The following is a 25,646-nucleotide window of genomic DNA, read 5'->3' on the forward strand; positions in this document are numbered from 1 at the left end:
CTGTGGTGGTCAGTAATTTTCAACAATCAGTGCTATGGCACAATAAACCAATCCAAATGTCAAGTATAAAACTGATTCCAAACATAGACAAAGAGGAGAGTACAGAGCAGCAAACAGGAGAGCTGAACCTGCACTTAAAGTCGAAGGGAAGATCTCTAATGTCAGCACCAAATCGTAAAAGATTGATTGTAGTCCCAGAAGGCATGTCATGACAAGACGCAAGCTTGAACACAGCAAACATTTAGAAAATCGGGACACACCAGAAAGCAAGAAAGACTAGTGGCTAAGCGCACGATAAAGTATAAAGGAAAAAGTGGCAGCATGAGATGATAAAAGTGCCTATTATGTTCTCAAGAATTATGAAGTGAGGAAAAAGAAGCGCTGTATCTGTTTAGCATCAAAGATGAAAACACCCCCCTCCCCCCAAACTGGTGGCTTTTTTCTTTTTTCCCTGATTTTGAAGTATTATGAAAATTCGTGTATTATGAATAAAGCCTTACGTCTGATGCTTAGCTAGAGCTTTAGTGGTCTGCAAGGCATCTCTCTCTAGGATTTCCCACCAGGAAAGAGCTCAATTTATATATAAGTAAAACACTACACATCAAGCTGGTTGGCTTTGGGGGCTTCCCCCAGGCTTAATGCACGAAGATTGTGGCACTCAAGGAGGAAAGCTTCCATGTCTGCAGTACCAGTAAATGGGTTGCTGTAAAACAGATTCTGATCTGACATCAGGCCTCCATCAGAGCCCCAGTCTGAATCTGAATCAGAGCTGCCTTCGCCTGAGCCCTCTGTGCCTGTTGGTGGACAGCTAAGCTGCTCCAGCTGGTCCACCAGTTCACTAAATTGCATGGCTGAACTGGCCTCTGAGCGTGCAGAGCATGGTGGGAAATTAAGCATGGAGCTGGCCTCAGATAGGTTTTCTGAGCCGGGCAAGCGCAAAGATGAGGACGACAGTCCCAGGTTGTCCAGAGAACTGCACTCTGAGCGATTATTGACCAGTGAGCTGGTCTCAGATTGGCCAAAGGCAGCCTCTGAAAGCTCATTCGAGTTTCCATTCATTTCACATTCGCCATATTTGAACCTCTCTGCATTTTCGTTAAAGCCAAACATGTATGCTTCATTCCCACCTGCGTAAAATGACATTTCAGCAGGGTCATCATCTATGAACTCTTCGCTGAACTGCAGCGGGAATGCGGCAATTGGCCCAGGGTGCATAAGCTCCGTCTCCAAAGCCTCCAGAGGAGTAATGAAGGCCTTTCTGTCACCTGAACCAAGATTTTGCATCAGACACTGCCCCATCTTGCCCAATGCCACGTGATCACCATAATCATTGCCATTTTGGGAGAAGCTACTCTCTACACACACAAACGAGGGGCTGCAGTCTCCTGCTGCCGGGTTGTAAGGGGCACCTGGGAAGGCTGAGTTAGATGGAGGGTGGATCTTTGCAGGCTCCTCCTTCACAGGGCTAGGTGGTCTCACAGGCTGCTGAAGAGATGGGATGTGCTGGATCTGCTGGATTTGAGGCTTGCTATTGTTATCCATCCGTACAGGAGAGATGGAAGAGTGCAGAGAGTGGAAGGAAACAGTGGCAGATGGGGGAGAACTGCATATCTTATGGCTGTCATTGAAGAACAGGCTCTGTAGGAGAGAAAAATAGTCAGAAAAAGAGGATTAATGGGAGGTAGGGATATTAGGGGGAGAAAAAAAAGATTCATAAAATTCATAAAATTCATAAGATTCATAAAATTCACTGTATATATGTAGAATTAAAAAGCTTGTGGTTTAGAATGGAAAAGCAATGGTTTGGGATAATAATGTGGACACCATTTGTTACTGACCTGCTTAGGAAAATCAGTGGCTAAGGAGCGAGTTGACATTCGGATCTTACTGCTGTTCCTCCTGTCAAAGACAATATACATAATAAAAATAATAATAAAAAAAGAACAAATGAGTTAATTTCTGTTTCAGCATTGTTGTATTAAAAAAAACAATCTTGGCCAGCAGTGGCTCACCTCTGGTAGGGTGTTCTTTTCACACCACTATCCCTAACATATTGCACCAGCTGCTTCTGAGTACGCCCACTGTCACAAAACACACATAAATCATCAAGCCTGTTCCTACAGACATTACAAACAGGGAATAGGAAGATTCTTTTGCTTTCATAAAAAGGGGTAAAATGTAGTCTTTGTCCTTTACACACATCTACAAAAATAATCTACAATCAAACATATGTACACTATGCACACTCAAACACATTCACACACAGTACCTGTATCTGAAGGAAGATCCCCTGCTGAACAGAATTGTTTTGGCTTTGGGTTGTGGTTGATCAAAAAGGCGGAAGAAGGCGTGGTGCTCCACACAGCTTTTCCAGAAGATCTTGCACTGATCACGACTAGCCATCAGGAATTCCAAGGTGTCCTGATGAGGACCCTGAATGATGGACACAGAGAGAAAGAGATACATGGTCACAAAGAGTTAATAACACACACACACAAAGTGACAGTATGGGAACCCTCACTATCCACCAGTGTAATCATGCAGTTATCTAATTAGACAATCGTGTGGAGGCAACTCAGTGCATAAATTCATGAAGATACATGTCAAGAGCTACTCATCCTCCATCAGAATGGAGAAAAAAAGTTGCTTGTGTACAGGTGTTCCTAATAAAGAGGATGGTGCTGTATAGTCGTGGAAAAAAATAAAACGATTCATGTGGTGCAAATTTAGTAGTGAGTCCTCTCCCGGGCCTCAATACCCACATGGACCTCTGGGTGCAGCTTGATAAGAAATCTCTTCCTTTTGAAGCTCAGTTTGCGAATCTTGGACCAGTTGAATGTGTTGATCTTGGTGTTACCCTGAGAAAGAGATTAAGTAAATAATGAAGTTTATCATAGCTTTAAAATGACAGACCTGTTCCCAAGCACAGATTAATACAAACAGGCCATGCTCACCTGGAAGACCTGCAGACCCATGTGGGCCACTGATAGGTTGATCTTGGTGCCTTCACGATCGGCTGCAGGGTGGAAACGAACACCGTACATCTCCAACTTACGGGCAATTTCCAGCACTTGGAAATCAGACTCGGCCGGCGTCTGACCCCTGCACCGGAATAAAGAAAGGAATCACAGGTGTGCTGAACAAAAAAAATAAATTGTTATTTGACAAGAAATGACAACACAGTCTGAGGTACAAAGAACACAAGCATAGTAAGACGATATTTGCGGATATTTATTCATAACTGCTTGAGATGAGCTTTTATCAGGCTGAACCCCTTTTCACTCTGTCCTACATGTTCGTCATTAAAGGTATTCCATTGTTTGTGCTCTTTATCTGCGAAAATGTTTTCTGTGAAATGAAATGAATATCAGATCAGTTTGAAAGATTCTTGTATAAATACTGACAGAGATGAATTTGGTATTAGTTTTGGGTAAAAGATGACAGATTGCGAACCCTAAAACATTAGACTGATTTGATCATGTGGCTTTTCTTACAGAATATCAGAATATCATGCATGTAAAATGTATTTCTTACATTTGGAACAAGCCTTGGTTAGCTTCTATAGCAGCCCATCAGGCCCATTTCAAAAGAATTGAAGCCAACAGCTGAAAAGTGGACGATTACAACCTACAAAGCTATAAATGAGTCTATCCAGTAAAGAGCATGTGTATGCCAGGCTCTGGCCCAATAGCAGATTATCAGCACATTCTAATTTTGCTCATCCTTTAAGCTGTGAAATCTGCTGAGGCTCCTCCCAGCAACAGTGTGGCTAATAAAGGGGTCTTAGCCAGGGGATTGGCTACGCAATCAAATACAGAGCTGACCTGAACATTTTAACCACTCCTCATACAGCCAGAGTGCCTGACCATATACAAACTTCAAAGACACAGAAGCTACTGAAAGATCCAAAGCAATCACTATTTTACACACCGATTTCTTTTTAATAAAAACGACACTTCAGAAGTCTTTATTTTTTCACACATACACTATAGCGCAGTGAATACCTTTCTTCACATGTTCCAACTTTGGAGGTTGGGGCCAGAGCACAGGGTCAGCCATGATACAGCGCTCCTAGAAAGGTGAATTTAGATGGAGCAGCTGTCTGCCACTACAACCACATCTAATACATATCTGCAAGCTGTTCAAACAATTCTGATACATTTCCAAACATCAGACAGTGTGGAATCCGAGGCTCCATCACCCTTCACTTACAATTAACCCAACACTCTAATAGACTGGAAAACTGTAAAGCGTTCATTATTTGTTCTGTTTTTGTGGTGTCACTTTGTAATTTGATCTCACAATAGTTGAAAAAAAAATAGAATAAAATAGTTCACCTGCATCAAATAAACAAACAAATAAATAAATAAATGTTTACGATTACTGACCCCCACTTTTGCTGTGGCTTTAGTCATTATTCTTGAAAGTAGAAAACAAGAAACTATAGTTTACGACCATTCACCCCATAGGAATGGATTAAACATGCAATATATTTATACAGAAATGATGGGGTCTCAATGTTAGGTGTGCAAGTCACAAGTCATGCATAGAGAGGATATTTTGCATTAGTGCAAGAAAGTGAATAATCGTGCACTGTCATTAGCTGAGTAAGGCTTTCACCCAATTAACAAGTGCTGGATCAAGAGATTATATGCCCTAGGTTTTTCAATTTGAAATAGAGTTAAGAGTTTGTTTTTTTTAAATCTAAGTGTTTGTGTTGCTGCTGAGCAACAGTAATACAACCAGCTGACTGTCTACAGCTATGCTTTTTTAGAATCTATGTGGGCGCAATGTCTGAATTGGCAGCAGCCATGATTTTTGTAAAACTGAGCTACAGACTAGCAATTACAAAATTGTGGTGGTTCTCATCTTATAATTATTACATTTCCAACAGGCTCTGGCAAGGAAGCATGTGTCCCACAAAATAAATTTTACTACAGTCCCAGTACAAAACACCAAAACTACTATCATTTTTGTCTGTTACAACTTTACCTTGTATATTCTAGTCTACTGTACTGCACTCTGTTCTTTTCTAAAAAGTTAAAAAGTGCTTAACAAGATCAAGAAAAGACTCAAATTATAAGAGCATAAGTCATCATTTGAATTTTTAAATAACAATAAACAGCAATCTGCAAAACATAACATTAGTTTCCTGTGGAACTTTTGGTCTTCCATCTATTGACGAAACAAAAATGCCTTTCCAAAACCAGGGAAACGCTGTTTATAGTTGACAATAGCTTATAATGTTTTACTATATTTTAGTACATTTCTGCTGCTGTTAAGTCTAGTTTGAGACATGTTTGTAGCACTTATATGATGCACACGCACGCACGCGCACCCACGCCCACCCGCACGTGCACCCACGCGCACACGCACCCACGCGCACTGTATATGACCCATTGAAACTATCCTGCAGAAAAGAAAAAAAAAACTGTTTTCAAAAGGTATGCAAATCCCCATGGTGGGGACGGAGTGTGATTTGTACCAAGAAATACAAAACCTGAAACAGCACAGTGTGTTCCGTAAAGGCAAAATACACAGGGTTAGTGTTATTTGCATAATGTTATGCACTTTTTCTGCTATCACAATGTGCAGTGAGGATAAGTTTTGTAAATGGTCTTACACATGTCTGCGATGGAACTCCATGATTTTCTCCTGCAATTCCTCCTGATGCGGCAGCAGGTTAGTGAGCTTCAGATACTCCCTGTCTGCAACATCATCATAGTCTCCAATCTCAGCTAACAGAGAAAGAGAGAGAAACAACAAAGACTAAGGAGGAAGAAGAGAAAAAATGAAAGAAAAAGACAGACACTTTCCTGCCAAAACCTTGTTTTGGCATCTGATGAGTGAGACATTACAAATACCAGTTTATCCTAAATAAAGCAACCTTATTTCCCTCGACTGCAAAGAAAGATGTTTTGCAGTTGTCAAACCATTTCCTTCAGCTAGTAGTCATGCAGAAAAGCCACACAAAAAGAAAACAAATAAATGAAAGACCTGGAAGCTGAAATAAAAAAGGCATTTATTTTGGGTCCTTAGTATATAAATAATGAGACAGAGTTTGCTGTGTGGTTGAGTTTTGTAAATTTCTGTAACATTTCGCTCACATCATCTTCGTTGACTGACTGGCAGAAATGTGCTGGAAGGAAAATGTGCTTTATAAGAAAATCTTACACCAAATTTACTTGTTTATTAGGACTCGTACAGTTCTTTAGAGACCAGACACTCCATAGACTTGTTTCTAAAAACATTCCCAAGCTGAGTTATCAGTTGTCTCCACATAATGATTCAACCATGGGGAGAAGTAGGTTCCATGATGGGCAAAATGGATGAGATATCATCTCATAAACAGAAGTTCCTGCACTGACCTGGACATTTTTGATAACTGAGAGATAACATGTTCCCTGGAATGGCTGAATGACAAAACAGAACTTTGAAAGAAAAATAAATAGAGGTTGTTTATAGCTGCTATAACATGAGTGATAACAGGAACTAACATGCTTTGCTGTTAAATGTAAAAAGTAAATCTTTAAAACGTATATGCACCAAGCAGAAAGAAAATTTTAGTGTTAAACTGCTGAAGTAAAAGGGGAAATACAACACTTTGCTCACACCCAAACACTCTGTGTCAAACTGGGATTTTATTCTTTAATTATAAATCTAGGGGCAAATTAGTGGATAAAGGCCTGCATGTTAGAGACCATAATTTGAACAAAACCCCAACTGGATTGAAAAATATATAAATAAATACATTTAAAAAAAAATCTAGTGCCAAGTTCAGGTTATCGCAGGGCATGACAAAACTATTAGTGACTATATAAACGGCTCATTTGTATATCTGCAGCCTTCTGCTGTATCCAAAGTCTGATCTCTATTGCATTTTGCTTATCTGTATAAAACTAAAGAAAAAAGAAAACAAGATAGATAAAGTGATGGACTCAACAAGGCTAAGGGTGTTTTAACATACACAGTTCCAACAGCTCTCACACTTGCTGACGGCGTGTGCTTCCAAGAAATTTTGCTATGCTGGATAAATTGGAAACAGGTCTAAAGTAACTGTTTGAAATGAATTATTTCTATAAACTTTTCATCATTTCTGTAAAGACTTTAGCACCATTTATGTATTCTTCATGCTTGGTTCCTGTGATGGCTAAGATGGCCTTGTGAAGGATGGTTTACTTTTCCCACTACCATATATCTGACCAGTGAATGAATTGTTCTTTATACCCGCACTGACACACAGCTCTGGAAGGGTTTCGGATTTTCCTTTTTGGTTTAATTATGTATAGTGGGAAACTGAGCCGAACACTGAGCCAAATGGCTCAGTGCTCTAAAGAAATGGAGAAAATTAATAAAGTGCTATTCGCAGCAAGAAATATACTATTTGAATGAACAAATGAATGAATGAATGAATGAATACATACATATGATTACATACACATGGCCATGGTATTATAAAATCACAAGGACTAAATTAAATACCATCATTGTGCACAGTGGACATAGACTTACATTGGACAAGGTGAGAGGCCAGTAGAGCTGCTGTGTTTTCTGTGCAGTTCAGTATTCCTTCCATCAGATCCCGCTTCATTTGCAGGGAGAACAGGTACCTGCACCAGGAAACACAAGCATTAATATGTTCTGAAAAACCTGATGGAACAAAAGCTTTTGCTTGCCTTTATATATTGCCCCGGAATTCAACGACTTTTATACAAAAATATAAAATATTTTATAATAATTGCAATCACTTTAATAATTAAATTATATTTTACTCGAATGAACCTTGATATCAAACATCTCTCGTTAGACATAAATATCTACAGCAGCAAAAGCCAGATGTTAACTCTTGTAACTTGTCACACACCTTGTGAATTCCTCCTGAAGCTGGCCAGGATCGGGCGGGAAGAACTTCACCGACAACCGAAAGAGTGTGTTCATTGGTCCTGAAATACAACACACAATCACAAAAACATTCACAAATCTTTTCAAAACACACTACAAGTGACCCCAAATCTAAAAGTGCACTTACGTCTCACTTGTTTCACTATGAGCTTGGTGGGCTCCAACCAAACCTACAACCAAAAGCAGAGCAACAGTTTTAGCGTCCGTTCCTTTTAGAGGATTGTTCACTCAGCGTTACCATTCCAAACTCCTAGCCATTCTTTCCTAAGGAGTTTACTGGATTTTGGATGGAGTTTGTTGTCCACCGTGAAACATTTCAGACAGAGATGAATAAAGTTAGAAAAGGTCTATGTTAATACCACACATTGAAGCTAGCATTCACAGAGATAATACCTTCTAATTATATCACTAAATGCATTTTTAATACCATGTGTTTGCACAACTACTGTGTATTAGACCCACAGTTGTTCTACAGGAGATTCCTCTTTTATCACACACATCTGTGAATGATTGTAACAGGAATGCACTGCATGCTGCCACACCTTTCCTCCAAAGAGATCTGCCCTTGTCCAGACAGCACTTTACCCATTCTTCATAAATGTATACCTTTTTTTTTTTTTTTTACTAAATATTCAGTGATTGTGGTACATAGACAATACACACAGTTGCACTTTTAGGTACGCCTTCCATATATTTACTTTTACAGGTATACAACAATATTATTATTATTTTGTTTTCCCCCCATTTCCTTCTAGCAACCTTTTTACATGTGTTTGTTTCTCACTGTACTGCAAGCTCCTGAAGTCTCTTTGTGCTGTCAATTTTAGATATATTTTAAAATACGTCATATCTTACTTGCTTTATTCAGAGCCAGACAGCTTTACAGCTATAATTGAGAGAGACCACCAAACCCCTGAAGCCCAAAGGCAGTACATATGAGGTTATAAAACTGGAGCTGGAGATTTTGGAGACTCGTTCTCTCAGCATGCACACTGGGGCATTGTTCAACACGCTGCCACCTACCCAGTTCATCTGCACATTCTGGAACTCCAGACCAAAGTAATCGCTCTCGATGAGATTTATCCTGCGATACACGTCATTAAGAAGGGTCTGTCCGTCTGCTTTAGCCTGAAGACACAGAGAAGGAGCAAGAAGGAGAGACAAAAGGAAAACATTGTGAAATAAGTGTGTGTCATTATTAGCTCTTCACAAGTGGGCAATTTCAAGCAGGATTTAAGATCCTATATTGATAACTGACTTTTGTGCCATTATACAACACTGTACTACTGTATTTCATTCGGAAGGCATGTAGTCAACAGTCACAGTGTTAAATTGAGTAGGTCTGAATGTGTCAACTTGATGTTGACACCTATTATACTCTAAATACCTATAGGTATATGTCTGTCTATTTGAGTAGGTGATTATAGAAAGTGACAGGGTCTGAGGCACAGTGTATAAATGTTTGAGGTTGTTCGCAGTCAATGAGAAATATGAAAATATTTTATGAATTGCCCTGAGCAGAAACCCTGGGGAAAGAAATCATGTGGACAGCTTTGGTATAAAATGGCTCCACTTTCAACAAACGGGAAAAACCTTTTTTTTTTTGCAGAACGCTTGCTTCTGAAATGCCCTGGGCTTTGCTTTCTCAAAATGAAGGACTAATTGCTACGTAGCGAGAAAACACTGCAGTTTGGGTTTTGGATGCCAGTCGACGACTTTTTGAGAAAATTACACAGCAAGACATCTGTTTGCAATGTTGAGTATATTTTTAAATCCAGTGCATGGGCACGGTTTGGATTTGTTTTAACCCCTTAACTTCTCAGGGTATTATCAGTGTATTATTTACTTACTCATCTTAAAGCACATTATTCAGTAACAGCAACAAATTACTCAGCAGAAGTCGTTTACAGTGACAAAGATACGGCTGGGATTTTAAAGGCTTAAGCATAGGAGTCTTCAAGTTTCTTGTGAAAAAAATGTAAACAAACTGTAGATCATATTAGCAAATTAAACAACAAACGCAAGAAAAAATGGATTGTCTATGATAAAGGTTGTCTAGTTCATTATGGGAACACTGGGTCTCATGGTCATGAAGCATGATCTGAACCGCAGTACTGTTTATACTCAGACATGGTTTTGAGCACATGATCGATTTGTTACTCATGGTTAAGGCTCCACTGTGTACTTTAATCCTCTTCTGACATTGTGGTCCCTCTTTGGACATGCCTCCTCCTTTAATGTGTAATTACAATGCGGGTTAAATCTACAAATGCCCTCTAGCTGGTCCCTGCATTTGTCATCTACCACACGTTCCACCTACCCAGAGGGGCGCCCCTTCAATGTTTCTCATAAATCTTTATGGTCTTATCTTGATAAGGACCTGTAAAGTTTATGAAGACATGCTTGTGTGATTTTGTAATTAGTATTACAATTCATTTTAAACCCTTCAGCTGGTTAATTAATATTCGTGTTGAACAGACCACAATTTTAACTTCACTTGTGAAAAAAGCCTCAGTTACTAAGCAATTACTAAGCAGTTGTCCATTCTGATCTTTTTAACATGCATATATTTTTGCTAGAAGTAAATTCATTTGTAGGTTCAATTCAGCAGGCAATTAAAAAAATGTAAAAAATAAAAAACACGTGTACATTTGTTAAGTCTGAACACTTGACAGCCCCAATATTACAACTTTTGGGGTTTTACTGGTGGCAATGCTGGTGAAGGAGCTTAAACTCAAATGACACAACTCTCAACTAACAAGGCTCTGTTTCATAATCCTGCTGCTGTGAAAACAAGGGAATGGTGATTTCCAGGAGGATGTCCTCACATGCATGTTTTTTTTAGTCAGGATGATCTCATTGCATGTTCCACTAGTTCCTTGGCTTCACACCATCAAGTCTATATAGCGACAGGTTGGGGGGGCGGGGGGGGGGGGGGGGGGGGGTGGGCAAAGTGAACAGAGCACTTTATATAGCTAAAGTCTTTGAAATGAACAAATCAGTATCCTGGGACAAACAGATTAAGTGCCTGGGGTAGTTTTTTTATTTTTAGTTGCCCAGGGGACCACCAGGATTAATAGGCTGCTTTTCCTTTTCTTGTACAGAGTAGAAAATAAAGATTATATATATAATAATGTTTAATTTGATATGCAGACCCATGCTGTGTAATCAGAAGAAACATGGTGGTAGTGTATTACACCTAAATATAGTACTCATTTCCGAAACCTACATCAAACGCTGGCAGGAAATTTTTTTTAAATAAACGTTATTAGCTTCACAGATGACAGAAACTTTATTTTTCTTTTGGAAACAAAAACCTCATAGATGAGTGGAAACAATGACAAGACCAAGCAAATTACAATGCAGTGCAAACATCACAACCATACTGAAAGAACAGCAAAGATCAAACTGCATGTCAATTAAAACACAAAAAAGAAAAGGACAGACAGACAGACTCAAATGACGGGTTTAATATAGCAGAAAAATCTGTACTACAACTTCGCTCTAAATTAAAAAGAGAAATAAATAAATTTCTCAATTCTCCTAAAAATGTTAATGAATATTAAAAAAGTCTCTGACCAATGCACTTTGCTCAACTGAAAATAAAGAAGCGATAGCAAAGGCATCATTTTAACCAGAAATATGGCGTTTTTCTACCTACCTAGCTACCTTGTATTATTTAAAAGCTACATAGTTGTATAAAGTGTATAACCTCTGTTGTTTGTTGATCATTAGCATCTGGAGCTAATAGGTTATTCAGAGCTAACAGAGATGGCGATTCACAAAAGAATGCAATCACATGGACATTGTGTTGTCTCTATACATTTTAACTCCGCTGGCTGTGCATCTTGGTACCTATGGTGTTCAAAAAATGCTATAGCATTACATGCATAATAAAATGAAAGCTGATTTCCACAATTAGAAGGTCACATTTCCATAATGTCCATCGTCACATCGCTATAGTTTACCTAAAAGAGTTAATGAATGGCATCTTCTGTTGCTGAACCTTAAACGTTTTATAAAATATGTAGAATTCACTTTGACATGTTCGTCACTCGCGTCTTGCTTAGAACATCGTCACTAGTGTTGTATCCTATTGAATTTATAAAACAAACATCAATTAGTTGTCATGCAACAAAGCATGGATATTTAAATATTCATTTATATATAGATAAGATAAGGACAACGATTACTTCAAACTCCTACAGAACTGGCTGATATTGTGTGTGTAATGCAGGAGGTGAGCCGCTAGTGAAACACATGCACAGCTGTGCGGATACTAGAGACAAGCTCCAACCTGGCACAGGGAGGGGTTTGAAAGGGAGGTGCGTGTTGGGCCTGTGTGTGTAAGTTTAGCTAGAGAGCGATGTGTGTGGAATGAAATGTGACCTGGGCTTGAGTGAGAGAGCCGATGGCAGAATTCCACACTGTTAGAGGGGAAAGCTGTGTTGAGGCATGTCTTAACACTCCAGCTGGTGTGCCATTTTCCTCTCACACACTTAAAACCCGGTTGAACAGCCAGTGGCTCTCGCCGTCTAAACACCTAACCACACCCGTAGCACCTTAAACCTATTATTCTATTATGCTCGACACTAGTGCCACAGTCATGGGTACATGACAAACAACTGGACATAAGCCAAACAAACGCAGAAATTCTTACTTGTTTCACTGTTCACAATTTTATAATCTATTATTTAATAATAATATTTAAATAATTAGCCCATAATTATTTCTATCCTGAAAATAAAGTAAAGACTTTATTTACTGGCATGTACACCAGTACACAATCCCAGCATGATGCCTGAAGCAAGAGGATCCTACAGGGTACAATGTAGTAAAATAGTCTGCAATCATGGAGAAGAGATTAAATGTACTTGAACTAGGTCTTACTGATATATAACGCTCACTCATTCCAGCCTCTATCACACATACAGTGATTCTGTATGTGAAACATGGTCTGCCTTCATTTAACCCTCAATTTCTTAGCTGTGTGTTAAATGAAGGCAGACCATGTTTATACAAAGACCATGGAGGAAACCCGAACAGGTTCATACAGTGAATGATAAGAATCCCTATTTGTAAATGATTAACTATTTAAGAGCATGTGTACTACAGGTGACTCAAAATGCAAATCCAGCTTTAACAAAAAAAAATACTTAAAATCATTTTAAATATATTGAATTCCTGAATAGGGATTCCGTCTAACTAAATGGAAGTATATATGTTAGCTTCTTTTGTTAAGGCAAGTGTAATATCCAAAAGGTCATGGTTTCCCAATACCTGACCTGAACTGAGTTGAGCTGAGCGATTATGAGCTTTCCTCAGACTCTACATATTTTAACTCTGACCTACTACAGCAAACAGGTTATGAGTAATACCTAAATCTTAGGCTGTCCTGTCTGTCAGGTTAATCAGAACAAGGTTGTCGTATGAGGAGATAGGGTGTTTTGTACAGTATGGTCAGTGCTCTAACAAATCTGATCCACTGATTCCCATTCACAAGACGCAATGCAATTTAACAAACCTTGTTGTTTGGGGAAAGCAGGATTTTATTATAATTAAATGAAAGCAACATTACAAACAAAACCGATTTCAGGTATGAATTGATTTGGGCATAAACAGAACCAAAAAACGTCAAATCACAGAAAACATTTAATGGAATTTGCCAATTAAACTAAACCACTTTTATTCTTTGAACCTAATTCTTGTCAGAAAATACTGTACTGCTTACTCATGTTATATAACAGTATAAAAAGTGATGCTGCAAAAGAAAGTGATGCAATGGTCTAAGCATTCAGCCCCAAGTGATATCTTTCAGTGTTCCAGATTAATAACTGTTATGTGAGCAGGAAATGGCATACCAAGTCTAGTCCTTTTTATACTGCAGTACTTTTTAATTCTTAAATCTGTTTGGTCAGAAGGTGTCGATTTATTTTATTGTAAGCGCACAGCTCTGAAAATACTGCGGACTGCAATTCAAATGATAAATTCCGTCATATACAAAACTCTTGCAAAGGGAATTACCCTTAATAAATGTACAGATAAAAAAAAAAAGTTATTTAAGAAAGAAAATAATTATTCTCATTTACATGCCAAAGCTTTTTATAAGGTGTTTCAGTGTCAGTGCTTTGGAGAAAAATAAAAAGAGGAAGGTGAGGTAATTTAGTTTTTTGGTAATTTGCTTTTAGTTGCTATAACCTGTCTTGTAGACATTTTACAATATTAAACATTAGAAATGAAAAAATCCAATTGTTAGGAAAATGCTATAGTATGAAAGCAATAACATACTTTCGGACACAATATTATTTAAAAATGATCCATTTCAGAATGGTAACAGTACTTCCTTGACATCAGGGTACATCACACCACCATATTACATTACATTTACATTTACGGCATTTGGCAGACGCTCTTATCCAGAGCGACTTACATTTATCTCATTCATACAGCTGAGCAATTTAGGGTTAAGGGCCTTGCTCAGGGGCCCAGGAGTGACAGCTTGGTGGCCCTGGGATTGGAACTCACGACCTCCCAATCAGTAGTCCAACACCTTAACCACTGAACTACCACATCCCACATATTATGATGTTGATGTTATGAACATATTATGATGTTCCCCGAACAGCATGCCCTGTCCTGTTTTATCCCTTACTTGCCTTAATCTCTTTTGCAAATAGCAAGTAATTTTCTCTCATATTCTCATAATGGCGAGACACATTGACATTTGCTTTTGTGTAAAAACTTTACTGGCATGTACACCAATACACAATCCCAGCATGATGCCTGAAGCAAGAGGATCCTACAGAGTACAATGTAGTAAAATAGTCTGCAATCATGGAGAAGAGATTAAATGTACTTGAACTAGGTCTTACTGAGATATAGTACTCATTATATAGTACGCTCACTCATTCCAGCCTCTGTCACACATACAGTACATACACACACAAACACACGCGCGAGCGCACACACACACGAACTTACACGCGCGCAAACACACGCGGGCGCAAAACACACACACACACACACGAACATATGCGTGCAAACGCACACACACACCATAAAGCATTAAACTGAAAAATACTACTCTGGAAGGGAAAAAGAGAAAGGAACTAAGAGGCAAATTTATTCAAATATGTGGCAGACAGTAGGGAGTGTTTTTAACACTGAGACCTTCCTCAGCTTTAAAATTACAAATTTTTGCCATCCAATATAGTTACTCTACACTCTAAATATGAATATTAAATGGACCTTTTTGGTGGGTTCAGACTCCAGGCGTCCTCCAGTTCCAATCCCAAACTGCGCCAATACTTGGCCCTGCTCAAAGAGCTGATCTGTCTTACTTTGATGCTCGAACAACACCAAAGTAAGAGTGGCCCAAAATTATGATCCAACTCACGGGGAGCAATCAAGAACAAGCTGAGGGATTTCAATTTATTTCCAAGTGCTGTGTCTAATTTGTTACAGTAATTGTGTCATATGGCAGAAACTCAGCTAGCCTAGAAAGTGTGTGTGTGTGTGTGTGTGTGTGTGTGTGTGTGTGTGTGTGCGTGCACACACACGCAGGGGGCATCTGGAGCTAGAGAAGTCATGCCAAGCTGGAATTAGAAACCAAACTAAGGCTGCTGCTTAAACCTAATCATATGGAAAAGCCATGACACCCCACCATAGAATACCAAGCCACCAATCCAAATGTAAGGACAAATAACAATTATGCCCAATTGATGATAATAAAAATATAAAAGATGTAAGTCTTTCAGTTATTTAAACATTGTGCTTTTCAAGAATACAGAGCTGGAATAAAACAAACTGTGTTTCCTTTAACACCAAATTTCACCTATTAGTTAATCCCTAATGCTGTACTGCAGCCAATCAATGAACACAGGGGTGAAGGAGCATCCTGTTGAATAGATGAAGGACAGCTCGAAGTGCTGCAAAGCACAGAGCAGCTGAACATTTCAAGATTATGCTTTGCAGTCAAAATATAAAAGCCTCACTGACAGGGCTGGGCGATAAAACGATAACGATATGTATCGCGATAGACACAGTATCAATAAAAAATGTGTTTGATAAAACGTTCAATATTTTTTATTCTTTTTTTTTGCGGAAAAAATAAATGTAATTTTTATTACCGTTCTTTTAAAGGTAGGGTCTCCGATGTGTGAGAAATGCTTCAGAAAATGAGTTGGAACAAATAAATTCAACAAAAATCAAAACAAACATGTAGCCAATGAGCAGAAATAGCAGAAAGCGGTTTTAACATTGACATGGAGGATAAAAACGAAGAAAGAAAGCGAAGAAAGGCTTACGATAAGGCAAGAAGTAGGACCCGTGTTAATATAGGATCAGCTTTCCAGCGAAAAATCAGCTCGCCAGTATGGCAGTTTTTTGGATATTATAAGTCTGACCGTAGTCAGACCAACGTCGTCTGCAAATTATGCAATAGCACTAAACTTGCACTAAATTCTCAGGTTTCTATATTTAACACTTTGCACTATTTTACTACACTTTATTAAGCATTTCTTACATTTTCTTCTTATTTTGCACCTTAAATGTTGAGATAATTGTTAAGTGTTCATTGTGACTTTAGACTTATGTTTACATTTTAATTATTTGAGTTTTCCATGGTTGTTGACATTTCTGTCTTAATAACTGAGGGGATTATGATCAGAGGAAGGTTAGGTTTAAAATAAAAATGTTTAAATGTAATATTTTTCTCCTGGTCCTTATTTTAAATGGGGCATAAAATATCAATAATTATCGATATCGACCGATATGAAACACTGATATCGTGATACAGTTTTCAGCCATATCGCTCAGCCCTACTCACTGATACTGAATCACCTATACATGCAGGGGACACAATCCTACTGCAGACATTATTACACAGATCTTATTAGCTCCATCTTAAAACAGTGACACCAAATCACAGACCTTTTCTGGAAAAAAAAAAAAAAGGTAACAAAACATTTGAAAGCAGGGGTTAAACCCCACAGTGGTGTGTGAAATTTCCACAGTGTTCTCACGCTGTCACGGAGACAAAACGCTTCTGACAATTCTGCACACAAATGAAGCTCATTCTGCATGCAAGGAATGTAAAAAGACAAAAAAAAAAAAAAAAAATCAGCCCGTTTCCCCGACAACTCAAAGACACCGGCACAGAAATGAGCGTACAACGGTGAGAGTAGCTCAGCCTACATTTTGCGGCCCACTGAGATGGGCCTTTAACATGAAGTTTAGTTGAAACACAGAGGCTTGTTGAAGTGCCATCATCCAAAAACCCTCAGGTTTATGGTCCAAACTCAATTCCGAGTGCAGGCAGAAAGAGTTAAGAGAAGGAGAAACATTTTCCCTTATTAACTCTCAAACATTTCCATTGATTAAAAAAAAAGGTACAACAAACTAATATTTAAATTTGGACATGATCAACAAGACAATTGTGTGTTTTAATATTCCAGAACACTAATATACTTCGGTGCTTATTGGACAAAAGTATTTTATATATGTAAAACACTGAGAAATGTAAAGTAGTGTAGAGAACATTATGATGATCTGGGCCTGGGGGGGGCCTTAAAACTAAAGAGAAGATCCTAGTAAAGACCTAAAAGTTATTCATAAGGCTTCTTAACCCTTAAAAGAGCTCATAAGGTCAAAAAGTGTTAGAAGTAGTGAGAAGGACTTTTAAGAGTTTTAATGGTTTCTTTAGCAGAGGAGAAAATGACCAAAAAGTGAAGAGGGAGAAGAAATGTATTTTAAACAATATTTAATAACGATAGTGAGTTAATAAGATGCTATAGTTAAGATCGTTAGATGTTAGTGCATCTCTACTATGATCAATCAGAAAAATAACCCCTACATGATATAGGCTCATATATTTTAACATAAAGACAAAGTGAAGGCTTCTAATAGACCAGCTTTTAAAAGCACTCCTATTATTTTATTGGACAACCAATCACAGTCTTACCAATCACAGTCTCAAACGTGTCATACCCAGGTTTAGCCCCACGTCCTCTCAAGATAAAGATTGTTTTATTTTCTTTGCTCAGAGTTGCTCTGGGATTGGTCCTGAATCACTCTTAAGATAAGATTCCTAGTTAGAAATGTTTAAGCTAAATTATGAGCGCTCTGAGATAATACTTAGTCTTTATGAATAAAGGCCCTGGTGTGTAATGTTGTGCAAATACAACCCCTAAAAACATAGCTGCTGTGGGGATTCTTGTGTAATTAAACAAACAATAAACTTTAAGCTCCAAGACTGAAAAGGAGTATATTAAGAAAATCTAAGCTGTTCAAGCTGACCTCTTTACTCATGCAAATAATGAGTCTTTTATTTTATTCATTCAGCTGCACAGATTTTGAATTGCAGTTAGTACAATTCCACTTCAGCCCCTTCAAGAAGTTGCTCCTTTCCCTGTGCAGCGTGATCAACCCATACTATTAATAATTATGTTTACCAATGGTGGCCGAGTGATTAAAACGACCATATCACTCTATAAGCCTCATATTTACACAATGACCAATAAGGATCCCTGTTTCCCATGTGTTAGTTGAGCAAACAGCCATAAACATTACAGCCATAAACACAAAGAACTGAAATTCAGACACACACAAACTTCCCAATGACCTACTCTTCATCTGGATAAGTTGCACACAGGGAAAGCAACACACTGTTGTAATGAAGTGCTGCATGAAAAGAGCTAGTGTTCTCTGCTGTCCTGTAATGCAATGCCCTCGGTTGTAGAGAGATGTGGGAGGGGGATGAAGCCAGGCTGCTCCTTCAAACCAGCATGAACCAACATGAAAACAATGCATATACAGACTGAGAAGTGCAGTACTAACAAGTCAGGCTGCAATTTCTAGCATGATGTTTGTCTAAACATTAAAGACATGAACACGTGTCACAGGTCACGGTTGGACATGTTGAGGTAATGAACATTTTTATCTGTGAAAGATTTTCACAGGTCAACTATAATTAGGCTCTGCAATAACCAACACGATTTATGTTAAAAGCATTTGTGCAAATACAGTTTGCAGAGTGCGGGATGAAGCACTGTTTAAATTATTTTCAATGATATTACATTTAATAAAATTAAAATGGGACCACTACACATCAACATGTAAATATTTACTAGCCTCTAAAAGGGCAATAGACATGCATGAAATGCTGACACTTTAATGTCTGGTCTGCGGCTGACTGGTCTCTTTCCCTTTTTTCACCCGACATGTGATACCTGCTAAACATCATCTGGACAACGTGTCTCACTTAATGGGAATATTTCAAACAACATAACCCGATAGTTTTCTAGTAGATTGGATTACTTTCCTTTTTTTCTGTAATGCAGAAACACATGGCTATGGGACAGATAACAGTGCTCTTCTTTCAACTCTTGTGTCAGAACAAGGATCAGACTCTGCAGTTTGTTTGTTGTTTTTTTTTCACTTTGACACCCACAAGGAACAAAAATACTCATGATTTAATTACAAGTATGCAAAGCAAACGGAGATCAGATTCCCCGGACAGTTCGCCATAAAAATAATCATCTGCAGCGTTCTTGCAAATCATCTTCTCATTAATAACAAAAGATGAAACACTGATGGGGAACTGGGACTCGGATTAAAGCTTGGCTTCCAAGCTGTCTGACTGAAACTCCTGCCAGGTGCTTGGCACATAAAAATGCCTGTGCGAGCAGGGAGGACCTTCACACAAGAAGCCGTGTATTAATAACCCATTGCTTGGTGTCATTAGTAATATAAAGTACTGTCTCCTCTTCTTTCTCGTCCTTGCTTTCAGTACTTCCTTCCTTCTCTCTCTGAACATCCATAAACACACACACAGTGTTGTTTTTGGCAAAACCTCTACTCTTCGCACACATTCTATTAATTAGGATAGATGTTCTCCCCCTTTCTCTCTCTCAACACACAAACGTTCTACGCTAACGTAAAGGCTATTCTCATTTCTACGGCACAGGCCCCTCCCCAGTGAGCTGCAGTGGCCTCACAAATTCCTCCAAGGGTTAGCACAGCACTCGGCCGGCTGGACGCACGCATTCATGACATTCCATGCAAATTCAGTTCAACCGAGTGCCTTTGTGCAAAGCTCAGGCACAACATATGGCAGTGAAGATTAGGGATAACAGTCAACTCTGCTGACAAAGCTACCAGCAACATTACTGTAATGGCTAATTAGTGAGAGATTTAGGTCAAAAGATTTACAGTATATACTGGATTATGATATGTGCCTTCTGCATGCAACAGGTGCTACGACTTGCCATTGTATGTTGTTTTCTTTTCTTTTTTTGGCCAGTAAAACCATTATAACCAGTATTCCTTATTTCACAGGAGTTTGCTCATCACACAGTTGCCGCCTTAAAAAACAGAATGCTCTCAAACACACTTGACTTACAGATTTAAAACAAAGGTGCACCTTTCAAATGAACCACTGCAAACACCACTGCAGTAGCCCTTCTTCCAGCCCACCCATGCACAAAAACTGAGTTAATCAGCCATTCATCACCTTGCTTTGAACACTGGTAAAGGGAGGTCAGCGACAGGAAAACGATCCATGATATTTACATGAAAGCTCCAAAAGGATATTGTTGACAATTTTATAAATTCGGCTGTGTTTGTGCCATAGACACAGAGATCTCAAACTCTGTCGTCTTTCATGTTTTTGCTCTGCATATGTTTAAACCTGAGGTCACAATCCTCCCCACTCTAATAAATACTGATTTTAAAACCAACATGTGGGAAATGGCTTTGCAAAACCAAGTGTATTTTGTTGAGCTAGTAAACTAGTTGATCGGTTCAATACAGATCATTTACACAACATATTTATTTACTCAAAGTTAGAACGAACAGAAATTAAGCACTCAATTGAATAAACAAGTACAATAATTAAAGAGTACCGTTTCATTGCTTTTCTTTTCTTTTTTTAACTCTGGCACTGAACAAAACAGTAAATTTGTTTGAAGGAACATCTGGAATACTTGGGATGCTGCATTCAGGAAAACCAAATAAACCTACAGAAATCTATGAACGCAAAAGAAATAAAATTAAAAAACCACAGCCACGTGTGTTGCAGCTTCGTAAGAAGTTATGTATTACCAAACAGATCAGTTGCCTGTCAAGACTTTGACTACTGCTGTAGAAATAAAGACAATAAAAATCACCATTTTTCCCCCCACTTTTCTTTCGCTTCCTCACTCGACCACTATGTTGTCTCTACCTGGCTGAATTTCTGCTGAGCTCTCACATGATTTGTAGAGCGGTGTGTGTGTGTTTGTGTGTGTGTCTGTTAGACAAACACAAATATGTGTTGTGACAGTACGGAATGAATAAGACCTGCTCTGTGAATTTTAAATAAAATACCATTATATAAATCTTATAAATCAGCAGGTCTGATTTCTATAAAGAACGCACAAAGCTTATTGTAAAGCTAGTTTATGACAGTCGGATTAGATCATTTGTATGGAGGCGTCCACATTTTCTCTAAGCACAGATGGGACAGGAAGCCTATGTTGTTCGTGCTGCTTCCTCATCACTTCCTATTGGTTTTGTGAACAAGGCCTCATACAGGAAAAAGTGAGAAAGGCACACTTCTGCAACATAACAAGAAAATAAGCCATGGAGCGATATTACATACAAAAGGAGAGTTCATTGATATTACATTTTACAACAGGATTCAGTTGAAAGTTTCATTTTTAGGAAAGGTTTAAAACAGGCAGAAATATTTATGTATCCAAAATATGACACAAATCCAAAAACTGCATCTTACTTGGCCTCTAAGGTTGGAATGACAATTTTCCACCTCAGCACCAAAATTTCGCTGTGATTGATGGATATTTTCCTTCTCAAACAGTGTACGATATGTTTTAGATTTAACTAGTAAATGTGTCTGTATATTGATTATTCAGAAACAAATAATTGTGTATAAATTACCCTCTTAAAACATAAAAAGTGCAGCCGATATGATAGCACAGAGATGGAACTTATAGTTTGAAATACTAACCAAACCTGACAAAGTAAGAATTGCAAGCTGAGGGGTGTTTTTGATTTTTTTTATTACTTCAGAGATTGGAATTATAAGATGCAACCTCAAATTCAGTGTAGGACAAAGCCTCAAACCCTGAGTTAAGGGCTATACATTAAAGACCAAATACAACACTACTATTCCAATGCTACACTTCAATGGTTACTCTTTGAATTGATACTTGACCATTAGTCAAATGGGCTTTAATATAGAGCAAGACATCATAATCACATGTATCTGCCTTTTTGGACCAAAATATTTGCTTTGTTGGTTTGTGGGTTAATAGTGCAATTCATCCAAACACAGAAATTAATTCTAGAACCGGGTTGTCCAATATTATCCACAAAGGGACGATGTGAGTGCAGGTTTTCAATCCACATAGCTGATTCCACAGGTTTAACCAAGTTCAACTTGGCTTTCGGAATATTATGGGGTGTGGATTCCACATGGTTGGAATAAAAACCTGCACTCACTCTGGTCCTTTCTGGATTAGACTGCAAACCTCGATCTAGAGCCCCTGGCATGACAATTGAAGATGATCTACAATTCCACTTCTGTTATAGGCAACACTGCTGATATTCAGCAAATGATATATTGTGTCCTGCCCAACTTAATGCACAATAAACTGAAACAACTGAACTGGTAAAAGCTACTGTTTAGGAAAGCAGCACAAAACAAGCCAGAGGTTTAACTGAAACAGGGCTTGAGCTACTGACACTAAGTTTAGGCAGCAAGGCAAATTACAAGCCAGCTGACCAAAAGAGGGAGGGAGCAGAGTCGTGGTTTTCCGGGTCAGCAGTGGTTAGTGCCAGCGTTAGAGCAGTGGCATGCCCTGCCCAACACATCCAGACTTTAAAACACATTCATCACTTCAGAAGCATCTAGAATGAACTGTGTGGTTTTTATACATATGGCTACAGGAGAATATTAAATATACGAAAAAAACAAAATATGAATGTTCATAGTAGATTAAAAAAAGATGGACAATCGCTATAAAAGGACTTAGAAATGAAAATGTGAGATGGAAACAAGTTTTTGGAACAAAATATAACTTGAGTGTGCTTTCCAGCCACTCGATGACATCCCTCTTTATGTTTCTTCAGACAATTCACATAACAGAAGTGCATGTAACTAATGCTTTTGAGCTTTATTCAAATCTGTGAAAAACTTACAAGGCAACAGAAGAGACATAAAAGAGTCTGGAAATCCATAAAGAACACAATCAGCTTGAATATCCATATATTTAAAAAGACCAAATCGCAAGATACTTGTGTTCAAATGCACACTGGGGGAAATAATTCAGGCCTTTATTGGCGATTAATAAAACTTTTCTCCCATGAAATGTTTCTGGTAGCAGTTAAAGATATGAGAAGGATAGTAAGATTTCAGAGCAGTGATGCAAGTCTTTAAAATAACGTCCAAGCTTGGAAACAGATGTTGAAACTATGGCATTAAACTGCCACTGCAAGGTGTGTTACTTGCTCAATGAGAGGAGCCCTATGATCTGGAGTGAAGTGCTGAAATTAATTCAATGGTAAACAATTCAGTCTCCAAAAGTATGTGGACACCTGACGATCACCAACATGTGAGCCTTCCAGAAACTATAGACACAAAGTCAGAAACACACAATTATAATATGATGCCTTTGTATGCTGTAGCATTACAACTGTATTTACTGAAACAAAGTGGCCCAATCCTGTTCCAGCGTGGAAAATTGGACAACAGTCCTATCAGAGACAATATCTGTGTGTGGAAGAAATTACATTTACATGGGGTCCTGGGGTAATTTGCTAGTTTACAGGTGCTTCGGTTATTTAATCTCCATCTAGATTGGCCATGTTGGTGATTTTATTCCATGCATCTTTGAGAAAACTACAGGTCAATTTACCTAATATTTTTCAAATTTTAGTCCTTTCTGGATGCACATATCTGTGATTTTCTATACAGATGTCTCGCACTGGAAAATTAGTGCTGATTTATGCCATAATTAGCCTCATATCATGAATATTAGTGACCCTCCTTCAGATCTGAAACATTTCCTAAGTTGCAGAACAAAAATGGAAACTTCTTGGAAAGTTGTGGTCATTGTTTAATTGTATTTTCAAATTGTTGAAGAAAATCTTTTTCACCCCAGTAGAGAAATAAGAGCCAGCATCTCTTCTCTAATTCAGTAATTCCTGGACTGCTTGGATGCCATGTTGTGAGTGGAGCTTGATCACATGAGACAAACATACAGGTTCATACAAGAGAAACATAGTGTTCAAGTATGTGTGAAGTATCATCATGAAAACTGAAAATTATGTCTGATAACCACTCTCACTCTCTCAGTAAAATAAGATAGATATAAAAATCATAGAATAATGTTTTGTGTCACAACTACATCAGTTTAGTGTTATATTAATAGTATTTGATTTCTAGTATCTCAGTACTAATGTAGTATAAGGCAGATCAGGCAAGCTCACAGCACTTAACACCTAATTCAGCTGCATCACATGACCATAACAGTGTTTTAACACATAATGGGCCTGTTCTATTCTCCACCTCACATCTGACGTGTGGAAGGAGCGATGAATGACAGTTCCACATCCACATCGTAGTGTGAGATCCAGCCCATCTCCTTTCCCCACTCCTACGTTCAACACACACCCTTTCCCTGCTAAAGTCAAAGGTATTAGGCACATGTCTGATCAGATAAGCACAGCACAGCTGTAGCCAGATGCAATAAAACTACATGAGTTAAGGTGTTCCATTAAAAAAAATAATAAAAAAATGTAATAAGCCTGCTTTCCTTTTCTGAAAGAGAAAATGGTCATGCATCATTTATTAAGGTTCAAAACATGCTTAAAATTGTTTTTAATACTTTATATTTGGCCATCTATATATGGATTATTATTCCACGGCAATTTTTTAGCCTCAACTTCGAGAATGGATTAGTGGTCTAAAGCCCTGCACTACAAATAAATGAAATCTGATCCTAAAGCTCTAAACTACCACCATCATTTAACCCAGCAAACCAAGCTGATGTTGAAACATTTAAGACATGTTTGTCTGAAGTTTTCCCCTCAGATGGAAGGTTACACCAGGCTACACTAGACAGATTCATGGCTCGTAAAGCCGCTCCAGCCCAGCAACCTTGTTAGGGCTAAGGGGGACAGAGTGGGACGTGCCGATCTGCAGTGATCTTAAAGAAGGGATTTGAGGAGTACAGCGAGGTGACAGTTGTCACTTTACATACACAGCACAGCTGCGTCATGATAAATGCACTCCATCTGACTCGTCTCATTGCTTTTATACGAGCTACACATGTGAATCAAGATAAGGTGACTAAGATTCATGAAGTGAATACAAAAGATAAATGAAAATGATGCATCAAGACTTTTCTCCTTACCGTGTGGTGGACAGAACTTCACCTAACGTTTCGAAAAGCTGAATCACTGGCTTTTCTCAAGCTAAGATTGAACACCTACCTCTTTATTGGGAACCATTGAAAAAAGGAAAAAACAGTTTTGTTGCTGTACTAACTCCCCTGTACCAGGTTTCATCCTGATGGTGTTCTTAGACCCTGACCCATTTTACCAACATGAAGACTGTAAATGTAATTTAAGCCTCAGCATGCAGATATACACTGCAGTCACATCCCAAAATGGCTATTTTAATAAGTGTTATGCCAAAGCACTATGCCACACGTGATATTTTCTCATACAATTTCCTACAGCAA

The 25,646-nt window shown here is 38.4% G+C and overlaps 1 protein-coding gene across 2 annotated transcripts in view; it reads right to left on the minus strand.

The window, feature by feature from the left end:
- The window catches only part of farp2 (FERM, RhoGEF and pleckstrin domain protein 2), a 48,246-nt gene that overhangs the window by 19,923 nt on the left and 2,677 nt on the right, over positions 1–25,646 (minus strand). For both annotated transcript variants that reach the window (XM_060867774.1, XM_060867776.1), the window contains exons 3-13: positions 8,926–9,030; positions 8,030–8,072; positions 7,865–7,943; positions 7,513–7,610; positions 5,624–5,738; positions 2,955–3,102; positions 2,763–2,858; positions 2,270–2,433; positions 2,013–2,081; positions 1,839–1,899; positions 1,410–1,638 (exon numbers count right to left, since the gene is read on the minus strand). In XM_060867774.1, coding sequence (XP_060723757.1) covers positions 1,410–1,638; positions 1,839–1,899; positions 2,013–2,081; positions 2,270–2,433; positions 2,763–2,858; positions 2,955–3,102; positions 5,624–5,738; positions 7,513–7,610; positions 7,865–7,943; positions 8,030–8,072; positions 8,926–9,030 — 1,207 coding nt within the window. The remainder of the gene's footprint in view (positions 1–1,409; positions 1,639–1,838; positions 1,900–2,012; positions 2,082–2,269; positions 2,434–2,762; positions 2,859–2,954; positions 3,103–5,623; positions 5,739–7,512; positions 7,611–7,864; positions 7,944–8,029; positions 8,073–8,925; positions 9,031–25,646) is intronic.

The sequence above is a fragment of the Tachysurus vachellii genome, chromosome 4, assembly GCF_030014155.1.
Source record: "Tachysurus vachellii isolate PV-2020 chromosome 4, HZAU_Pvac_v1, whole genome shotgun sequence".
NCBI classification, from domain to species: domain Eukaryota; kingdom Metazoa; phylum Chordata; class Actinopteri; order Siluriformes; family Bagridae; genus Tachysurus; species Tachysurus vachellii.